Source organism: Zalophus californianus, chromosome 15 (genome assembly GCF_009762305.2).
Source record: "Zalophus californianus isolate mZalCal1 chromosome 15, mZalCal1.pri.v2, whole genome shotgun sequence".
In the NCBI taxonomy this organism is placed as follows: Eukaryota; Metazoa; Chordata; class Mammalia; order Carnivora; family Otariidae; genus Zalophus; species Zalophus californianus.
Genome location: NC_045609.1, coordinates 52,387,909 through 52,404,087, shown reverse-complemented (window position 1 = coordinate 52,404,087; position 16,179 = coordinate 52,387,909). Strand labels below are relative to the sequence as shown.

Genomic DNA, 16,179 nt, shown 5'->3' with positions numbered 1-16,179 from the left:
AAGGTGGTTACACTAGAAACATTTTTACTCTTTATGCCTTTGTTCTAGCAGAGTTAAGAGACCAGATCTGAAATCAGCTAGTGGTCAATATCATGGGTTACAGAGTTTTCCAGTTGTAGGATACAATTCAACAAATTCTAGTTCTTATTATAATGATTTTTTTTTTAATTTTTTCTAAAAGGTTTTATTTATTTGAGAGAGAGTGTGCACAGGAGTGGGGGGAAGGGGCCCAGGGAGCGGGGAGAAGCAGGTTCCCTACTCAGCAGGGAGCCTGATGCGGGGCTTGATCCCAGGACCCTGATATGACCTGAGCCAAAGGCAGACACTTAACTGACTGACCCACTCAGGCACCCCCGTTTGTTTTTTAAGTCCAAATCCCCAACAGTGTTTTTCCTCTCATCTTTGGAATGGTATGGCTAGTACCTTCACCAGCTAGAGCAACTGTTGAGCTTGACTTTTTTTTTAAATTGAAATATAATTCAAATACCATAAAAGTCATCATTTAAAGTATATAATTCAGTAATATTTAATATGTTCATGAGGTTGTGCAGCCAATATCATTATCTAATTCCAGGGCATTTCATTACCCCACTGAGAAACTTACTCAATTAGCAATCACTACTTCTTCCTTCTCCCTAGACCTGACAAAAGCCAGTCTACCTTCTGTGTCTTTGGACTGCCTATTCTGGACCTTTCATAGAAAAGGAATCATACAATATGTGTGACCTTTGTGTCTGGCTTCTTTCACTTGGCATAATGTTTTCAAGGTTCATGTTGTAGCATGTATCAGTATTTGATTCTAGCTTATAGTCTATTATACACTATCCTAACTTATTTTCCTTTTTGAAAAAAATATTAAAGGCATCCTACTGGGTGTGAAGTGGTAGGTCATGTGATTTTGATCTGCATAGTCCTAATGACTAATGGTGTTTAGCATCTTTTCATGTGTTCATTGGCCATTTATCTTTTTTAAAAAAATATATTAGAAAGAGAAAGAGCAAGCACAAGAGAGCAGGGGCAGAGGGAGAGGGAGAAGCAGACTCCCTGCTGAGCAGAGAGCCCGATGCAGGGCTCGATCCCAGGACCCTGGGATCATGACCTGAGCCAAAGGCAGACGCTTAGCTGACTGAGCCACCCAGGCACCCCACCCATTTTTTATCTTCTTTGGAGTAATGTCTATTCAAATCTTTTGCCGACTTTAAAAAATGAGTTATCGGGGCGCCTGGGTGGCTTAGTTGTTAAGCGTCTGCCTTCGGCTCAGGTCATGATCCCAGGGTCCTGGGATGGAGCCCCTCGTTGGGTTCCCTCTCCCACTCCCCCTGCTTGTGTTCCTGCTCTCGCTATCTCTTGTCTGTCAAATAAATAAATTAAATCTTAAAAAAAAAATGAGTTATCTTTTTGTTCATTTGTATGAGTTCTTTATATAATCTAAATACTAAAGGTTTACCAGATGTGTGATTTGCAAATATTTTCTCCCATTCTGTGTGTCTTTTCACTTTCTTGGTAGTGTTCTCTGATGTACAAAAGTTTTTAATTTTGATAAAATCTAACCTATTTTTTTTTATGCTTGCGCTGATGGTATCATTTTTAAGAATCCACTTCCAAGTCCAAGGTCTTAAAATTTTATCCCTATGTTTCTCCTAAGAGTATTACAGTTTTAGCTGTTACATTTAGCTATGGGTCCATTTTGAGTTAATTTTCATATATATAGCATGAGGTAGGGATCCAACCTCATTTCTTGCATGTGGATATTCAATTGTTCCAGCACCATTTGTTGAAAAGACTTTTTTCCCCTTGAATTATCTTGGCCACCATGTCAAAAAAAATAGGTTTATTTCTCTCCCTCAATTCTTTTCACTGATCTATATGTCTCTACCCTTTTACCAGTATCATACTGTCCTGACTACTGTAGCTTTGAAGCAAGTTTTGAAATTGGGACTTTGAGTCCTCCAACTTTGTTGTTCTTTTTCAAGATTGTTTCGACTATATCAGGTCCCTTGGATTTCTATGACTTTTAGATCAGTTTGTCAATTTATGTGGGAATGGCAGTTAGAATGCTGGCTAGGGTTATCACTCAATCTGAAGAACAATTTGGGTAGGCCTGCCATCTTCACAATATTAAGTCTTCTAATCCACAAACATGGGATGTCTTCCAATTTACTTAGACCTTTTTTTTTTTTTAAAGATTTTATTTATTTGAGAGAGAGTGAGCAAGCATGAGTAGGGAAAGGGGCAGAGGGAGGACAAGCAGACTCCCCACTGAGCGGGAAACCCTGCTGTGGGGCTTGATCCCAGGACCCTGAGATTATGACCTGAGCTGAAGTCAGACACTTAACTGACTGAGCCACCCAGGTGCCCCCTATTTAGGCCTTCTTAATTTCTTTTAATGTTTTGCAGTTTTCAGTATACAAATCATATGCTTTCTTGGTTAAATATATTCCTAAATATTTTATTTTTTTTAGGCTATTAGTGCACAAAGTTTCCAATGTCTCTACATCCTCACCAACACTTGCTGTTTTCTGTTTTGTTTTTGATAATAGCCATCCTAATGAGTGTGAGGTGATTATGCTATTGTGGTTTTAATTTGCATTTCTTCAATGATCAGTGATGTTGAGGATCTTTTCATGTGTCTGTTGGCCATCTGTCTGTCTTCTTTGGAAACGTCTCCCTGGTCCTCTACCCATTTTTTAAAAATTGGATTGTTTGATGTTGAGTTGTTTATATATTTTGGATATTAACCCCTTATCAGATAGATCATTTGCAAATATCTTCTCTTATTCAGTAGGCTGCCTTTTTGTTTTGTTAGTAGTTTCCTTTGCTGTGCCAAAGCTTTTTATTTTTGGTGTAGTCCCAATAGTTTATTTTTGCTTTCGTTTCCCTTGTTCAAGGAGACGTATCCATAAATACATTGCAAGGGTGATGTCTTAAGAGGTTATCGCCTATGTTTTCTTTTTAGGAGTTTTATGGTTTCAGATCTCATATTTAAGTATTTAATCCATTTTGAGTTTATTTTTGTGTATGATTTAATAAAGTCCAATTTCATTCTTTTGCATGCAGCTGTCCAGTTTTCTCAGCACCATTACTTAAAAGACCATTTTTTCCTGATTGTATATTCTTGCCCCTTTGTTGTAGGTTAACTGACCATATAATTTAAGGGTTTATTTCTGGACTTTCCATTCTGTTCCACTGATGTATGTATCTGTTTTTGTGCCAATATCTCACTGTTTTGATTACTACAGCTTTGTAGTATTATCCTGAAATCTGGGATTGTGGTGCGTCCAGCTTTGTTATTCTCAAGATTGCTTTGGATATTCAGAATCTCTTGTGGTTTCATACAAATTTTAGGATTATTTGTTCCAGTTCTGTGAAAATTTGTATTTTGAAAGGAATTACATTTAATCTGTAGATTTCTTTGAGTGGTATGGACATTTTAGCAATATTAATTCCCCCAATTCATGAACATATCTTTACAATTGTGTCATCTTCCATTTCTTCTAGTTTTCAGAGTATAGGTCTTTCCCCTCTTTAAATTTCCTAGATAATTTATTATTTTTAGTGCAATTGTAAATGGGATTGTTTTCCTAATTTCTCTTTCTGCTACTTTGTTATCAATGTATATAAATGTAACAGATTCTTTATATTTGTATCCTGCAAATTTACTGACTTCATTTATCAGTTCTATAGATTTTTGGTGGTCTTTAGGGTATTCTATATATAGTATCATATCATCTGCAAATAGAGATTATCTCTTTCCTTACCAATTGGGATGACTTTTCTTTTTCTTGTCTCCTCAGCTAGGTTCCAGTACTATGTTGAATAAAAGTGGCAAGAATGGACATTCTTGCCTTGTTCTTGATCTGAGAGGAAAAGCTGTTTTTCACCATTGAGTATGTTAGCTGTGGGTCTTTCATATATGGCCTTTTTTTTTTATTCTGAAGTATGTTCCCTCTAAATCTACTTTGTTGAGAGTTTTTATCATAAACAGATGTTGTATTTTATCAAATGGTTTTTCTAAATCTGAGAAAAATCGTGTGGTTTTTATCCTTCTTGTTAATATGATGTAACACACTGATTTGCCAATACTGGCCCACCCTTTCATCCCTGAAATAAATCCCACTTAATCATGGTAAATGATCCTTTTACTGTTATCACTGAATTCAGATTGCTAATATTTTACTGAGGAATTTTGCATCTATGATGTTTGCTTTTCTTTTTTTGTAGTATCCTTTTCTGGTTTGGTATCAGGGTAATGCCGGCCTTGTAGAATGAATTTCCTTCCACTTCTATTTTCTGCAATAGTCTGAGAATAGGTATTAACTCTTCTTTAAATGCTTGGTAGAATTCACCTCTGAAGCTATGTCATCCTAGACTTGTTTGATGGAAGTTTTTGATTACTGATTCAATTTTGTTACTAGTAACCAGTCTGTTCAAGTTTTCTATTTTTTCCTCATTCAGTTTTGGAAGATTTTATGTTTCTAGAAATTTATTCATTTCTTCCAGGTTGTCCCAATTTGTTGGCACAGGATTTTTCATAGTACTCATAATTCTTTGTATTTCTGTGGCGTTAACTGTTATTTCTCTTCTTTCATTTCTGATATTGAGGCGTTTTTTGTTTTTTTGATGAGTAAAGCTAAAGGTTTATCAATTTTCCTTGTCTTTTCAAAGAACCAGCTCTTGGTTTCCTCTTTTTTTTTTTTTAAGATTTGAGAGAGAGAGAGAGCATGTGTGTGAGTGGGGAGAGGGGCTGAGGAGGAAGGGCGGAGGGAGAGGGAGAGAAAATCTGAAGCAGACTGTGAACTGAGTGCAGAGCCCAATGTGGGGCCCAATCTCTCAACCCCGAGATCATGATCTGAGCTGAAAACAAGAGTTGGATGCTTAAAAAATGCGCCACCCAAGTGCCCCCCAGCTCTTGGTTTCATTTTTTTTTTTTTTTTTTAGTCTCTATTTCATTTATTTCCACTCTAATCTTTATTATTTCCTTCTTTTTGCTAACTTCAGACTCTTTTCTTTTTCTAGTTCCTTTAAGTATAAAGTTAGATTGAGATTTTTCTTGTTTCTTGAGGCAGTCCTATATTGCCATAAACTTCCCTCTTATTTAATACTGAGAGAGAGTGTGCAAGTGGGAGGGTGGGGCCCAGAGGGAGAGGGAGAAAGAATCTCAAGCAGGTTCCATGCCCAGTGCTGAGCCCGACACAGAGCTCAGTCTCACAACCCTGGGATTAACCTGAGCTGAAATCAAGAGTTAGATGCTTAACCAACTGAGGCACCCAGGTGCCCCTAAACTTCCCTCTTAGAACAGCTTTTGCTGCTCCCAAAGATTTTGGATGGTTGTATTTCCATTTTCTTCATGTATTTTTTATTTCCTCTTTGATTTCTTCATTGACCCACTGGTTGTTTATTAGCATGTTGTTCAGCCTCCATGTATTTGTGTTTTTTTCAGTATTTTTCTTGTAACTGGTTTCTGGTTTCATACCATTATGATTGGGAAAGATGCTTGATAGGGATTTCAGTCTTCTTAAATTTACTGAGACCTGTTTTGTGGCCTAATATGTGGTCTACCCTAAAGAATGTTCCATGTACACTTGAACAGAATGTATATTCTGTTTGGGGATGGAATATTCTGTACGTATTTGTTAAGTCCAGACTTAAATCTGTTAAGTTCTGTATATATCTGGTCTAATGTGTTGTTCAAAGCCATTGTTTCCTTGTTGATTTTCTGTTTGGATGATCTATCAATGTTAAGTGTGGTGTTAAAGTGCCCAGTTATTATTGTATTATTGTTAATTTCTCCCTTAATGTCTGTTAATATTTACTTTATGTATTTAGGTTCTCCTATGTTGGGTACACAGATATTTACAATTGTTAAATACTTTTGTTGGCTAGATCCCTTTATCATTATGTAATGCCCTTCTTGGTCTCTTGTCTTTAAGTCTATTTGGTCTGATATAAGAATTGCTACCCTGTGCTTTTCTTTTCCTTGCTTCCATTTGCATGGAAAATTTCTACCCCTTCACTCTTTCTGTATGTCTTTAGGTCTGAAGTGAGTCTCTTGTAGGTGCCAGATAGATGGCTCTTTTTTTTTTTTAATCTATCAGTTACCCTAAGTCTTTTGACTGAAGCACTTAGTCCACTTACATTTAAAGCATTCTTCAATAGGTATGTAATTATTGCCATTTGGTTGTTTTCTGGTTGTTTTGTATTTCTTCTCTGTTCTTCCCTTGTGGTTTGATGGCCTTCTTTAGTGCTATGCATGGATTCTTTATTTTTTGCATATCTATTAGAGGTTTTCGATGTGTGGTTACCACTGGGCTCATATATAACACCCTACTGTCTATAGCAGCAGTCTGTATTAACTTCATGATCTCTTAAGTTTTAACATTCTAAGAGCATTAAATTTTTACTCCTCCTCCTTCACCCTCTAATCCACTGCTGATTCCCTCTAGTGTACATTACAGTTTCTGTACACTTCAGTTCTGACTAGTTCTTTTTTATCTCTTTGTTGAAAAGTTCTCAGTGAGTTCATGCACTTTTTTCTCAAGTCTGGTGAGTATCTTTTTTTTTTTTTTTTAAGATTTTTATTTTTTATTTGAGAGTGTGCATGCATGCACAAGTAGGGGGAGGGGAGAGGGAGACTGCCCACTGAGCAGGGAGCCTGATGCGGCATTCGATCCCAGGACCCTGAGCCAAAGGCAGACACTTAACAGACTGAGCTATCCAGGTACCCTAAGTCTGGTGAGTATCTTTATGATGATTACTTTGAGCTCTTTATTAGGCACATTGCTTATCTCCATTTTGTTTAGCTCTTCCGTTGTTTTATCTTGTTCTTTCATTTGGTACATATTCCTCTGTCCCCTCATTTTGTCTAACTCTCTGTTTCTATGTATTAGGTAAGTCAGTTACATCTCCTGGTTTTGAAATAAGTGGCCTTGTGTAGAAGAGGTCCCTTTAGCACAATACCTCCTGGTCACCAGAACAAGGTGCTCAGGTGTGTCCCTTGTGTGGGCTGCGTACACCTTCCTGTTGTGGCTGAACTGTGATTGCTGTGGACATGCTGGTGAGTCAAAATGGCCTTCAGCCCATTTGGCCATTCTGTGGGCAGACTGGGCAGGGTTTGTTCCCCATGTTTTTAAGAGGTCCAGCTCAAACTGCCATGGCTTGCTCGTGGGTGGGGGCCAGCACACAGCCTAGCTGTCTTCATTTAGCTGCTGGGAAAGGTGTGGGTACAAAATGATGTGTAGGGCTTGCTTCCTGCATGGCCAACTGAGAGGCTTGGCTGCAGCTGCCATGGGCTCACTGGTGAGTGGGACTGGTACTCATTCTAGCTGTCTGCCATTAGCGTCTGCAACAGCTGCAGGCACTGAAGGGCAGGCCTTGCTCCCCGTGTAGCCAGCTAAAAGGCCTGGCTAAGGGTGTGTGGGGTTAAGAGTTCCCCTCCCGAGGGCATAAGTCACTTTGGAGGGATCTCTGCAGAACTCAATGTGTTCAGTGGGGCAAATCTTCTCCAGGGGAACCCTGGGCTCAGGTATGTGGTGCTAGCAAGGTAGATGGAGTGTGTCAGAATTGGCTTCTGCAAGCATCCGGCTATCTAGGCTGGGGAGGGCAAGAAAAACAGCACCTGCAAAGTTTTGTTCCTGGAGAAATCTGTAGAACCCTGCCCCACCGGTACAGGTCCTAAGATTAGTCAACAAATATCCTTCATGTATACCTCAAATCTTTTCAAACTGCTGCTGCTATACTGTGTTTTAGGCCACGTTAGTGTGTTGGCTTTCTGAGGGCGGGAACTTGGTTTCCTATCACCCACTAGCTCTCCTGGGGTTAAGCGCCACTGATTTTCAAAGCCAGACATTATAAGGACCATCTTCCCAGTGAAGGTCCCCAGGGCTGGGGGTGACCGGTGTGGAGTCTGATCTCCTTGCTCCTCTGTGCCTGTGACATTCCTGCTGTGTTCCCAACCATATCTTCACTTTTACCCTTTTTGACGTAGCTGCCTCTCTATGACTAGCTGTGGAATACTGTTCTGGCAGTCTTGAGGTCATTTTTGAAATTAGTGGCAATAGATACAGTTGCTGCTTTGGTCTGTCTGTGGGACACGGTGAGTTCAGGATCCTATTTGGCCCTCAGCTCTGCTCTTACACTTTCATTTAAATGTTCACATATGGTTTCTTTCAGTCTTCTTCACACATTTAAAATGGAGGCCTTAAAATCTGTACCTCATAAGTCTAATGTCTGGACTTCTCCAGGGACAGTTCTGATTACTTTTCCTATATATCAGCTGTACTTTAACTCTATTTGTGTCATAATTTTTTGTTGAAAACTTGACGTTTAAAATAATATAATGTGGCAACAGTGGAAATCCAGTGCCCATCTGCCTCAGAGGGTTTGTTATTGTGGCTGTATCTTGCTGTTTCTCTTTGTTTAGTGACTTTCCTAAACTAATTCTGTGAAGCCTGTATTCTTTATAATATGTGGCCGCTGAAGTTTCCACCTATTGGTTGGCTAGTGACTGAACAGAGATTTCCTTATACCCTTGGAACCAATAAATCTCCTAGTCTTTGCTAGGAGACCATGTGTTTTGGGGCACACCTCCAATACTCAACCAGGTTATTGACAACTCTGCCTTAATCTTCACATCCTGCTGTGCAGAGCCTCAAGGTCAGCCAGAAGTGAGAGCTTAAGGCTGCCTGAGATCTTCCCTGAGCATGTACATAGTCCTACGTATATGCTTGGACTTGCAGATTCCCAGGAATATGTTAGAACTTTTCCAAAGCTTCTACAGGCTTTGATATCTATAGACATCTTATTTATCAGCTTTTCAAGATGCCCCAAACGTCATCTATACCTCAGACAGCCATGAAGTTCAAATATTTGTCGGTTAATTGGTTCTAAAAAACGCTCTGCCCTTCCCAGCGCACAGATGTTTTTTCTACGGGGCAAGCGCCACGTCAGGCACAATATAGACAGCCTATAAGTGGGGTGTTCCAGGAATGACCAGACAGCTCAAATAATGACAATTATTTGGCAATTAGGCTTTGAAAGAGTTCCACCTCTGTTCTGCCCTTTGGTACCTGAAAGGCTACTCCTAAAATGGAGAGTGGCGGGATTGGACTAAGGCAAGTTAAAATGCCACAAACCTCACTGTTCACACCATTTTCTTGATCAAATGCTCTATGGGTTTCTGCAAGCTTTTTTTTTTTTTTTAAGATTTTTATTTATTTGAGAGAGAGCAAGAGAGCGAGCACAAGCAGGGGCAGTGGGAGAGGGAGAAGCAGGGCTCCCCGCTGAGCAGGGAGCCTGATGCAGGGCTCCGACCCTGGCTGGGATCGTGACCTGAGCAGAAGGCAGACACTTAATGAATGAGCCACCCAAGTGTGCCAAACCTTTGATTAATTATCAAATTCCTAAGAAAATTGATTCTGAGAGGGTTTTTGGGGGCAGTTTTTTTCACTGCTTTTATGGAAGAGTGAATTTTTAAAGGTCCTTATGCTACTGTTTTCACTGCCTTCCTGCTCTTGACTTTGATTTTTGGAATTACAAAAGTAGTAAGTATAAACTGTGCATGCAACTACACCACCACGTTTGAGAATCACACCCTCCTGCAGAGGAGTGAGGTGCCTGAGAAGGCTATAAAGAAACACAGACATGATTTCTTTGCCTTGAAGGGGTTTACAATCATCCCCAAAAGATAAAAGACAGCATCAGTACCTGGTACCTTCAGGAACACAATGAATGCTGATTTAATAAACAACCACCTAACCGAGTTATAAATGCAAATCCTAGAGAATTTCAGAGAAGGGATTCACTAAGGGTCAAAAAAGCATCACAAAGAATAGAGGTCTCTGCTTGGGTCTTGACAGAAGCATAGCAAAGTGGTGAGAAGAGGCAAGAACATGCCAAAAAAGGAAGCATTTCTGTTTTAGAGGGTTTTAAATATTAATATAATCCTTTGTCAGATATAAGGCAATAATCATTTGTCTTGAGGAGGATTCACTGATAGGTATAATGGGTGATAAACTTATCAAGATAGGGGCTAGTGAAAGGTCCTGAATGCCAACATAAGGAGGTAAGATTTGATTCTGTAGGCAAACTATGGCCACAGCTCTCAAGACAAAATTATCTATTTTGGTAAGTGAAGTTTTATCGGAACACAAGCCAGTTCATTCACTATCGTCTAAGGCTGCTTTAGCCTTATAGTGCTATAATGAGTAAGCTGAGTAGTTGCAACAGAGACCATATTTCATCTCTCTGTTTATACCTTTGTTGGGAGTTCCATAGAGCCTAAAATATATCCTATCTGCTCCTGATATTGGCCATGACTCTGGACCATACCTTCAGGCTGTAGCCTCAGTCCTGGATAATAAGAGAAATTAAAGGTACAGAGAACACTTTAAAGACTGCTTTAAAAAATCTATACAAGGTGAGCAGCACTAGACTGAGGGAAAGTTTTCAGGACTTATGGCTGGTTGAAGGAAAACAGTAAAAGGTCAGGAATGACTCCAAGGTTTTGAACTTGTATGACTGGTACAAAGATGGTAGTGATAACCGAGATAGCAGGTTTGGAGTAAAGTTAGGTGGAAGTATAATGAATTTGTCTTTAAACATGTTAAGTTTCAGGTGTTAGTAAAACTTCCAACTGAGATATTTAAAAGTAGTTACTTAATTCTTCAACTTGGGAGAGATGGCAGGGTTGGAAATGGGGATTTAAAAGTTCTTTGCAGAACTGAAGTCACAAAAAACAGAAGTGACCTCCTAGGATAAATCCAGAGAAAGAATAATTGAGTGGAAGACAAGGTCTTAGGAGGTACTCACATATATCAAGCAAAAGCCAGGAAGAATTAGAGACAGTATAGGAATAGCCAGAGAAAAAAGGTGGGAATCAGGGAAGCAAAGTAGAATTCACATAAGCTATGAAAGTTGTTTTATGAATAGAAGGCACAAGGAGGAAGAAAAGTCTAAAAAGGAAAGAGTGAATGGATAAAAGGTCAACTGGGATGGTGAAGTGTCAAAGATGTCAAGAGAATATCAAGGCAAGGGGTAATTTTTCAGATGAATCTCTAAAATGCAATGCTTTATAACTTTCATACTAGAAATCCAAAAGAAGTATACTTCACATTTATTTATGAAAGATATTCAGCTTTTCTACTGACTTAATTTTCAAGATACAAGACAATTTACAAGATAGTAACTCCTATCAGAGAGCTAAAGGATGATCACAATCTCCATTAAGATGAATCTCTTAAAAAAGAGGTTAACAGAAACAACTAGTATAAGGTTTTCAAAAACCCTGAAAAAAGACTCACAAAAAGGAAGCATAAAAACCAAGAGAAGTGTGGAAGGATAAATAGGTCCCATGGCCACTTCTCTAAAGATTGCCACAGATGATTACATGCCTTGTCCAACCAACCCCTCTTAACTAAATCATTCTGTTTGTTTGTATGTGAGAGTCCTAACTAAAATTCCTTGAGTGAAGAATTTTTTTCTTATCTCTTAACTGAGTCACTATGCTCCTATATCTTTGTTGTAAGATGCTGGGAAAACTAATCTGAGTTGAAAAAGTATCTGCTTTTAATTTCCTAACAGGAAAATATCATTTAAGGTATTAGTGAAAAATTCAACCCATTCACAGATTTATACAGAGGAAGTAAAAGAGAAAAAGAGACACTGAATATAGGTACTTGCATAAAACATGGAGTATAAAGAGAAAAACAATACTCAATCATTGACAAAAATCTAAGAGCTACAGTAGTGAACATTTATAATGAAAAGGGAAGTTGCTTGCAATAAAAAAATCATTACTTAAATTACACCATTTAAAGAAAGTAAATAAAAGTGAATAGGGTGTTTTAAACTCTCTAGTATATAGATCCTTCACAAAAAGGTCAAATTAGCAGGTAGATACAGGGGGAAACAGGATTAGAAATGGAGATTCTACAGGAAATATATGGGAGCCTTTAAGGACTTTCAAAGTTAACAGGCACTTTAGGACACCCAATTTTACTTCACAACCAATTATATTATTTATAAAATGTATTAGCCACGACATGGATGGCTTTTTGAGTTTCAAATAAAAATAGAAAAAGAAAATGAGGAGAGGATGAATGAAAGAGTTGGAGACACTGTGATGTAATGATTTGAGTCTGAATTGGTTACCACACATAAAAAGAGAGAAACAATGTATATGAACTCCCAACAAAGGTATAAAAGGAGGTGACAGAGAAAGAGAGGCGTGATTCTTGGAATTAGCCACTAGGTGGTAGCATTGGCCCAGGACTGTTCAGTTGTGGGGGCTGGAAATCCGGTGCCTGGAGTAAGCAATTGTTTGGTCATTTGTTGGTTGCTATGGGGCTGTCAGAGAATGGTATTCTACTTGATGATGTTAATAAAAATTTTGAAAGCAAGCACTAGCCAAATTCATCAACAAATTCTCAAAGATTTACTATAAAATGATTATAAAAATAGAAACTGTGCTTGTCCACTCACCTTTACTACATTGTCCCCTGATTGTCCATTATTTCGTAAACAATCTAGACATATAGCAATTTGTGGGTCACTTCTGTGATAGTCTTTATCATCTTGATTTTCATCACCTTCTTCATCTACTTTAGGTTTGTCAACTTTTGAAGTATCATCTGTATATTTTAAACAAACCAAGTTAGATGTAACTCCAAGTTGATTTTAAAGTAATCAAGACAAAAAAATCATCAAAACAAAAATGTTTAAAAAACTAAGAAATGCTTTTTAAACATTTTTGTTTTGATGAAGAATAACTGAAAATTTTAATATTTTTAAAATGTTCCAACCAACTCAACAATGGAAATATTTTTATAAAAAGCCATCAGTGACTTATTAACATAACCTAAAATTTCTCAGCTCACTGGGATATCCAAATGAAAGATTCAGAACTAGCTTTATCTGGCCAGAAAAATGATTGCAATTAATGATTAGACCACTTAGAAAGTAGACGGGATATAAAAATATTCCAAATTCTATATATATTCAAATTTGAAACCAAGTACTCTTTTCAAAGTATAAAATAGTCTTTGAGTTCTCAAAATTTCAAATTATTAGATACTCATAAAACCAGCTAGTGAAATATGAGTAGAATGAATTAGCTTTTTAAAACACGTATGTAGCCATGTAATGTTAAAAATCCAGTAAAGAAATCTGAATCGCATACTTCGTTTCATACAAATGTATTTAACCTATGAAGTACCTGCAGCCTACATATAATACAACGCATGTGCCAATTCATTTCTTTACAGAGTCCCTTTCACTCTGTGTTTGACATGCATTGTGCTAGGCTTGGGGGAATACTGAAACCAGAGTGTTCTCATCCTCACCCTCATAGTGGTCAGGGTACAGGAGGAGATACAGGCAAGTAAAGAAAACAGATGGAGAAGTATTGATAATGACTCTGATGGAAGAGGTAAAAATAGACTACGTGGGCACCTATAAGAGAAGTATCCAAACTTGGGGTGAAGCAGAGATTCAGGGAAAGGTAAAGAAAATCCCAGGAAAAAAAATAACAGGTTAGCCCCTCTTTACTGCCTAATAAAAGCAATACAGTTGTATCATAAAGGGCAGGTGGGTTCTCTTTCTTCTGCTTTCTTTCTTCTATGTGGAATCCACATAGACAGGAGCTGCCTTTTATGAACTGAACTCCCAGCACCAAGAAAAGATTCACATTCTCTAGCCAAACTCAAGACAAAACATTATAAAATACTTTAAAAAGGGAGAAATATGGGTAAAGGGAGATACACACAAAGTAGGCTGTGGTCCTTCATGAGTCTATAAGATACACTGAGTCCTGGACTAAACCTACTATATACCTTATGATGACAATCCCTTGGTTTCCTGTTCTCTTGAAAAGATAGTAAAAAATTTGAACATTTAGTCAACTTTATATTATTTATACTTTACTGGAGTCATTTTTTTGTCAAGCTTGGGCTTCTTTGCTCATTTTGTTGTTACAGATAAAAAATAATCCCTCCCTACCTTATTCCAGTAATTGAAACTATTCTCAAACCTCCCCTGCTATTGGAAGCCAGCCTTGAACAGTTAAGTTGAATTAATAAAATACAGATGAAATGAGAAAGACAGGATTTCCTCACCTATCTTAATGGTATGTAACTGATAATCCTATGATCTTAAGCTCACAATGAGCCTATAAAAACACGCATACATCATTAAAAGATTTCAATGGTATTTAGGCTATCCTGAAATAAATCTCATATTAAATAACAGTGGGAAAAGCATACTATTCCTTTTAATTTCAGGTATGTTATGCTTTTTTTTCCCCATTGTGTGAACTATACATACTGAAAAGCCTTTTCTCTGCCCAGTAATGTTTGTCACTTTGCTGAGATTATTATTAAAAACTGATGGCAGAGTCTCCTGGGACCCAGAAGAGAAATGTGGACACTCTGTGTAAGTGATGGGGAAAATTCCCATAAGCAACTAGAATTATTTTTCATATCTCAGGATATATAAATTTATATCATCTGAGTTCCACCTATAAACATGTAATTCCAGATTATCAGAGCATAGACAGATCCCCTGATCTGGCACTCAGCCACATCTTGGCTCCTTCCCCAATAAAACAAACATACAAAATAAGATAAATAAAACAGAAAACCCCCCAGTGTTTAGATGCAGACTATGGCTATTTCTTCAGTTTCCTTTAGCTCTCCAGCAAATACTGCTATAATCAGTGATCAGTTTTCAGTTTTATCTCCTTTTTCTCTTCCCAAAGTCCAATTTTCTCTACTTTCAATTGCCTTCATCGGCGTTGACTCCAGATTGACACACATGTATATATCATCTCATGGTTTTATATAAAAGGATCATAATGTAAATGAAGGGCTACATGAATTTTGTACCGGAGAAATCTGAGCTTGAAGAGAGATTAATTCACCAAAGCTACAAAAAGCTAGCCACTTTGAGAGACTGTATCAGATACAGACATAAAAGTCACCTTGTCCATTTTCTTGAGGCTTATTTTTCTTCCAAAATTCAGATTCACGCTCAAGTTCCTCTAATTTAAAAGAAAAAAGAAATATAAAAATAATAGAAACAATCATGAAATCTTTAATAGAAATGTTAACTTCATAGAACACAAAAATCTGCAAGAAGCCAAAAAGCAACTTACGTTCTCGTAGTCCAGGGACCAGCTTAAATATAATTTCCTCTAATGTATTATCCAACCTTCCAAAGGGGAAAAAAGAATATACTAACAATGAAGATATCAAAATCCACTATTTAAGCAGTTAGAGAACTGTATCTTACATGTGTTACAGAATACAAGACGTAGACAATTTTAGCACATCTATTACACCAAACTCTGCATGCGGAGCATACCCATTTCTAGCCTTTCCTGCAGGGGCAGATTGATTACAAAAATGGTCCCAGTCCCCAGCTCTCTCTACATCTCTGGTCTTTGAACAGGACTTTGAAAGTCCTCCCTCAATTAAGGGATGGTATCTATTTCCTCACCTCAAGCATATACATGGGCTAGCCTTGAAACGTGATTAGGCCAACCAAATGTGGCACAGGTGACACCGTGCTTAGCTCAGAGCCAAAGCCTTAAGAGGCCTCCCACAATTCTGTGCACTCGCTCCTAGAATCCTGCCACCCTGAGAACCAGTCTGGAGGATGGGACACCATGGACATGCCAGGCTGCCCTGAGGCCATCTTAGACTCATTCATTCACTGGGGTCTCCTGAGTGAGCCCAGGCAAGACCAAAAGAATTACCTAGGTCTGTGAACCACATAGACGTGTGAAGAATAATAAACGCTTTTATTACTGTTTTAAACATGAAATTTAGGACTGGTTTGTTATGCAGCAATAGCTGATATACCTGCTCTCAAACTCTCTACCATCACTCTGGCTCTTTCCTGTAGTAAAGGAAATAATATCCATTCCTTTCTTCTGAGCAATTTAGACTTTTTTTTTTTTTAAAGATTTTATTTATTTATTTGACAAAGACACAGTGAGAGCAGGAACACAAGCAGGGGGAGTGGGAATGGGAGAGGGAGAAGGAGAAGCAGGCTTCCCCCAGAGCTGGGAGCCTGATGCGGGGCTCGATCCCGGGACTCTGGGATCATGACCTGAGCCGAAGGCAGACGCTTAACGACTGAGCCACCCAGGCGCCCCCAATTTAGACCTTTCAATCATTCTATCTT

The 16,179-nt window shown here is 38.2% G+C and overlaps 1 protein-coding gene across 6 annotated transcripts in view; it reads right to left on the bottom strand.

The window, feature by feature from the left end:
- PCGF5 (polycomb group ring finger 5) overlaps positions 1-16,179 on the bottom strand; it is a 113,487-nt gene that overhangs the window by 23,748 nt on the left and 73,560 nt on the right. For all 6 annotated transcript variants that reach the window (XM_027596594.2, XM_027596592.2, XM_027596596.2 and 3 more), the window contains 3 exons: positions 15,146-15,201; positions 14,972-15,031; positions 12,478-12,626 (listed from right to left, as the gene is read on the bottom strand). In XM_027596594.2, coding sequence (XP_027452395.1) covers positions 12,478-12,626; positions 14,972-15,031; positions 15,146-15,201 — 265 coding nt within the window. The remainder of the gene's footprint in view (positions 1-12,477; positions 12,627-14,971; positions 15,032-15,145; positions 15,202-16,179) is intronic.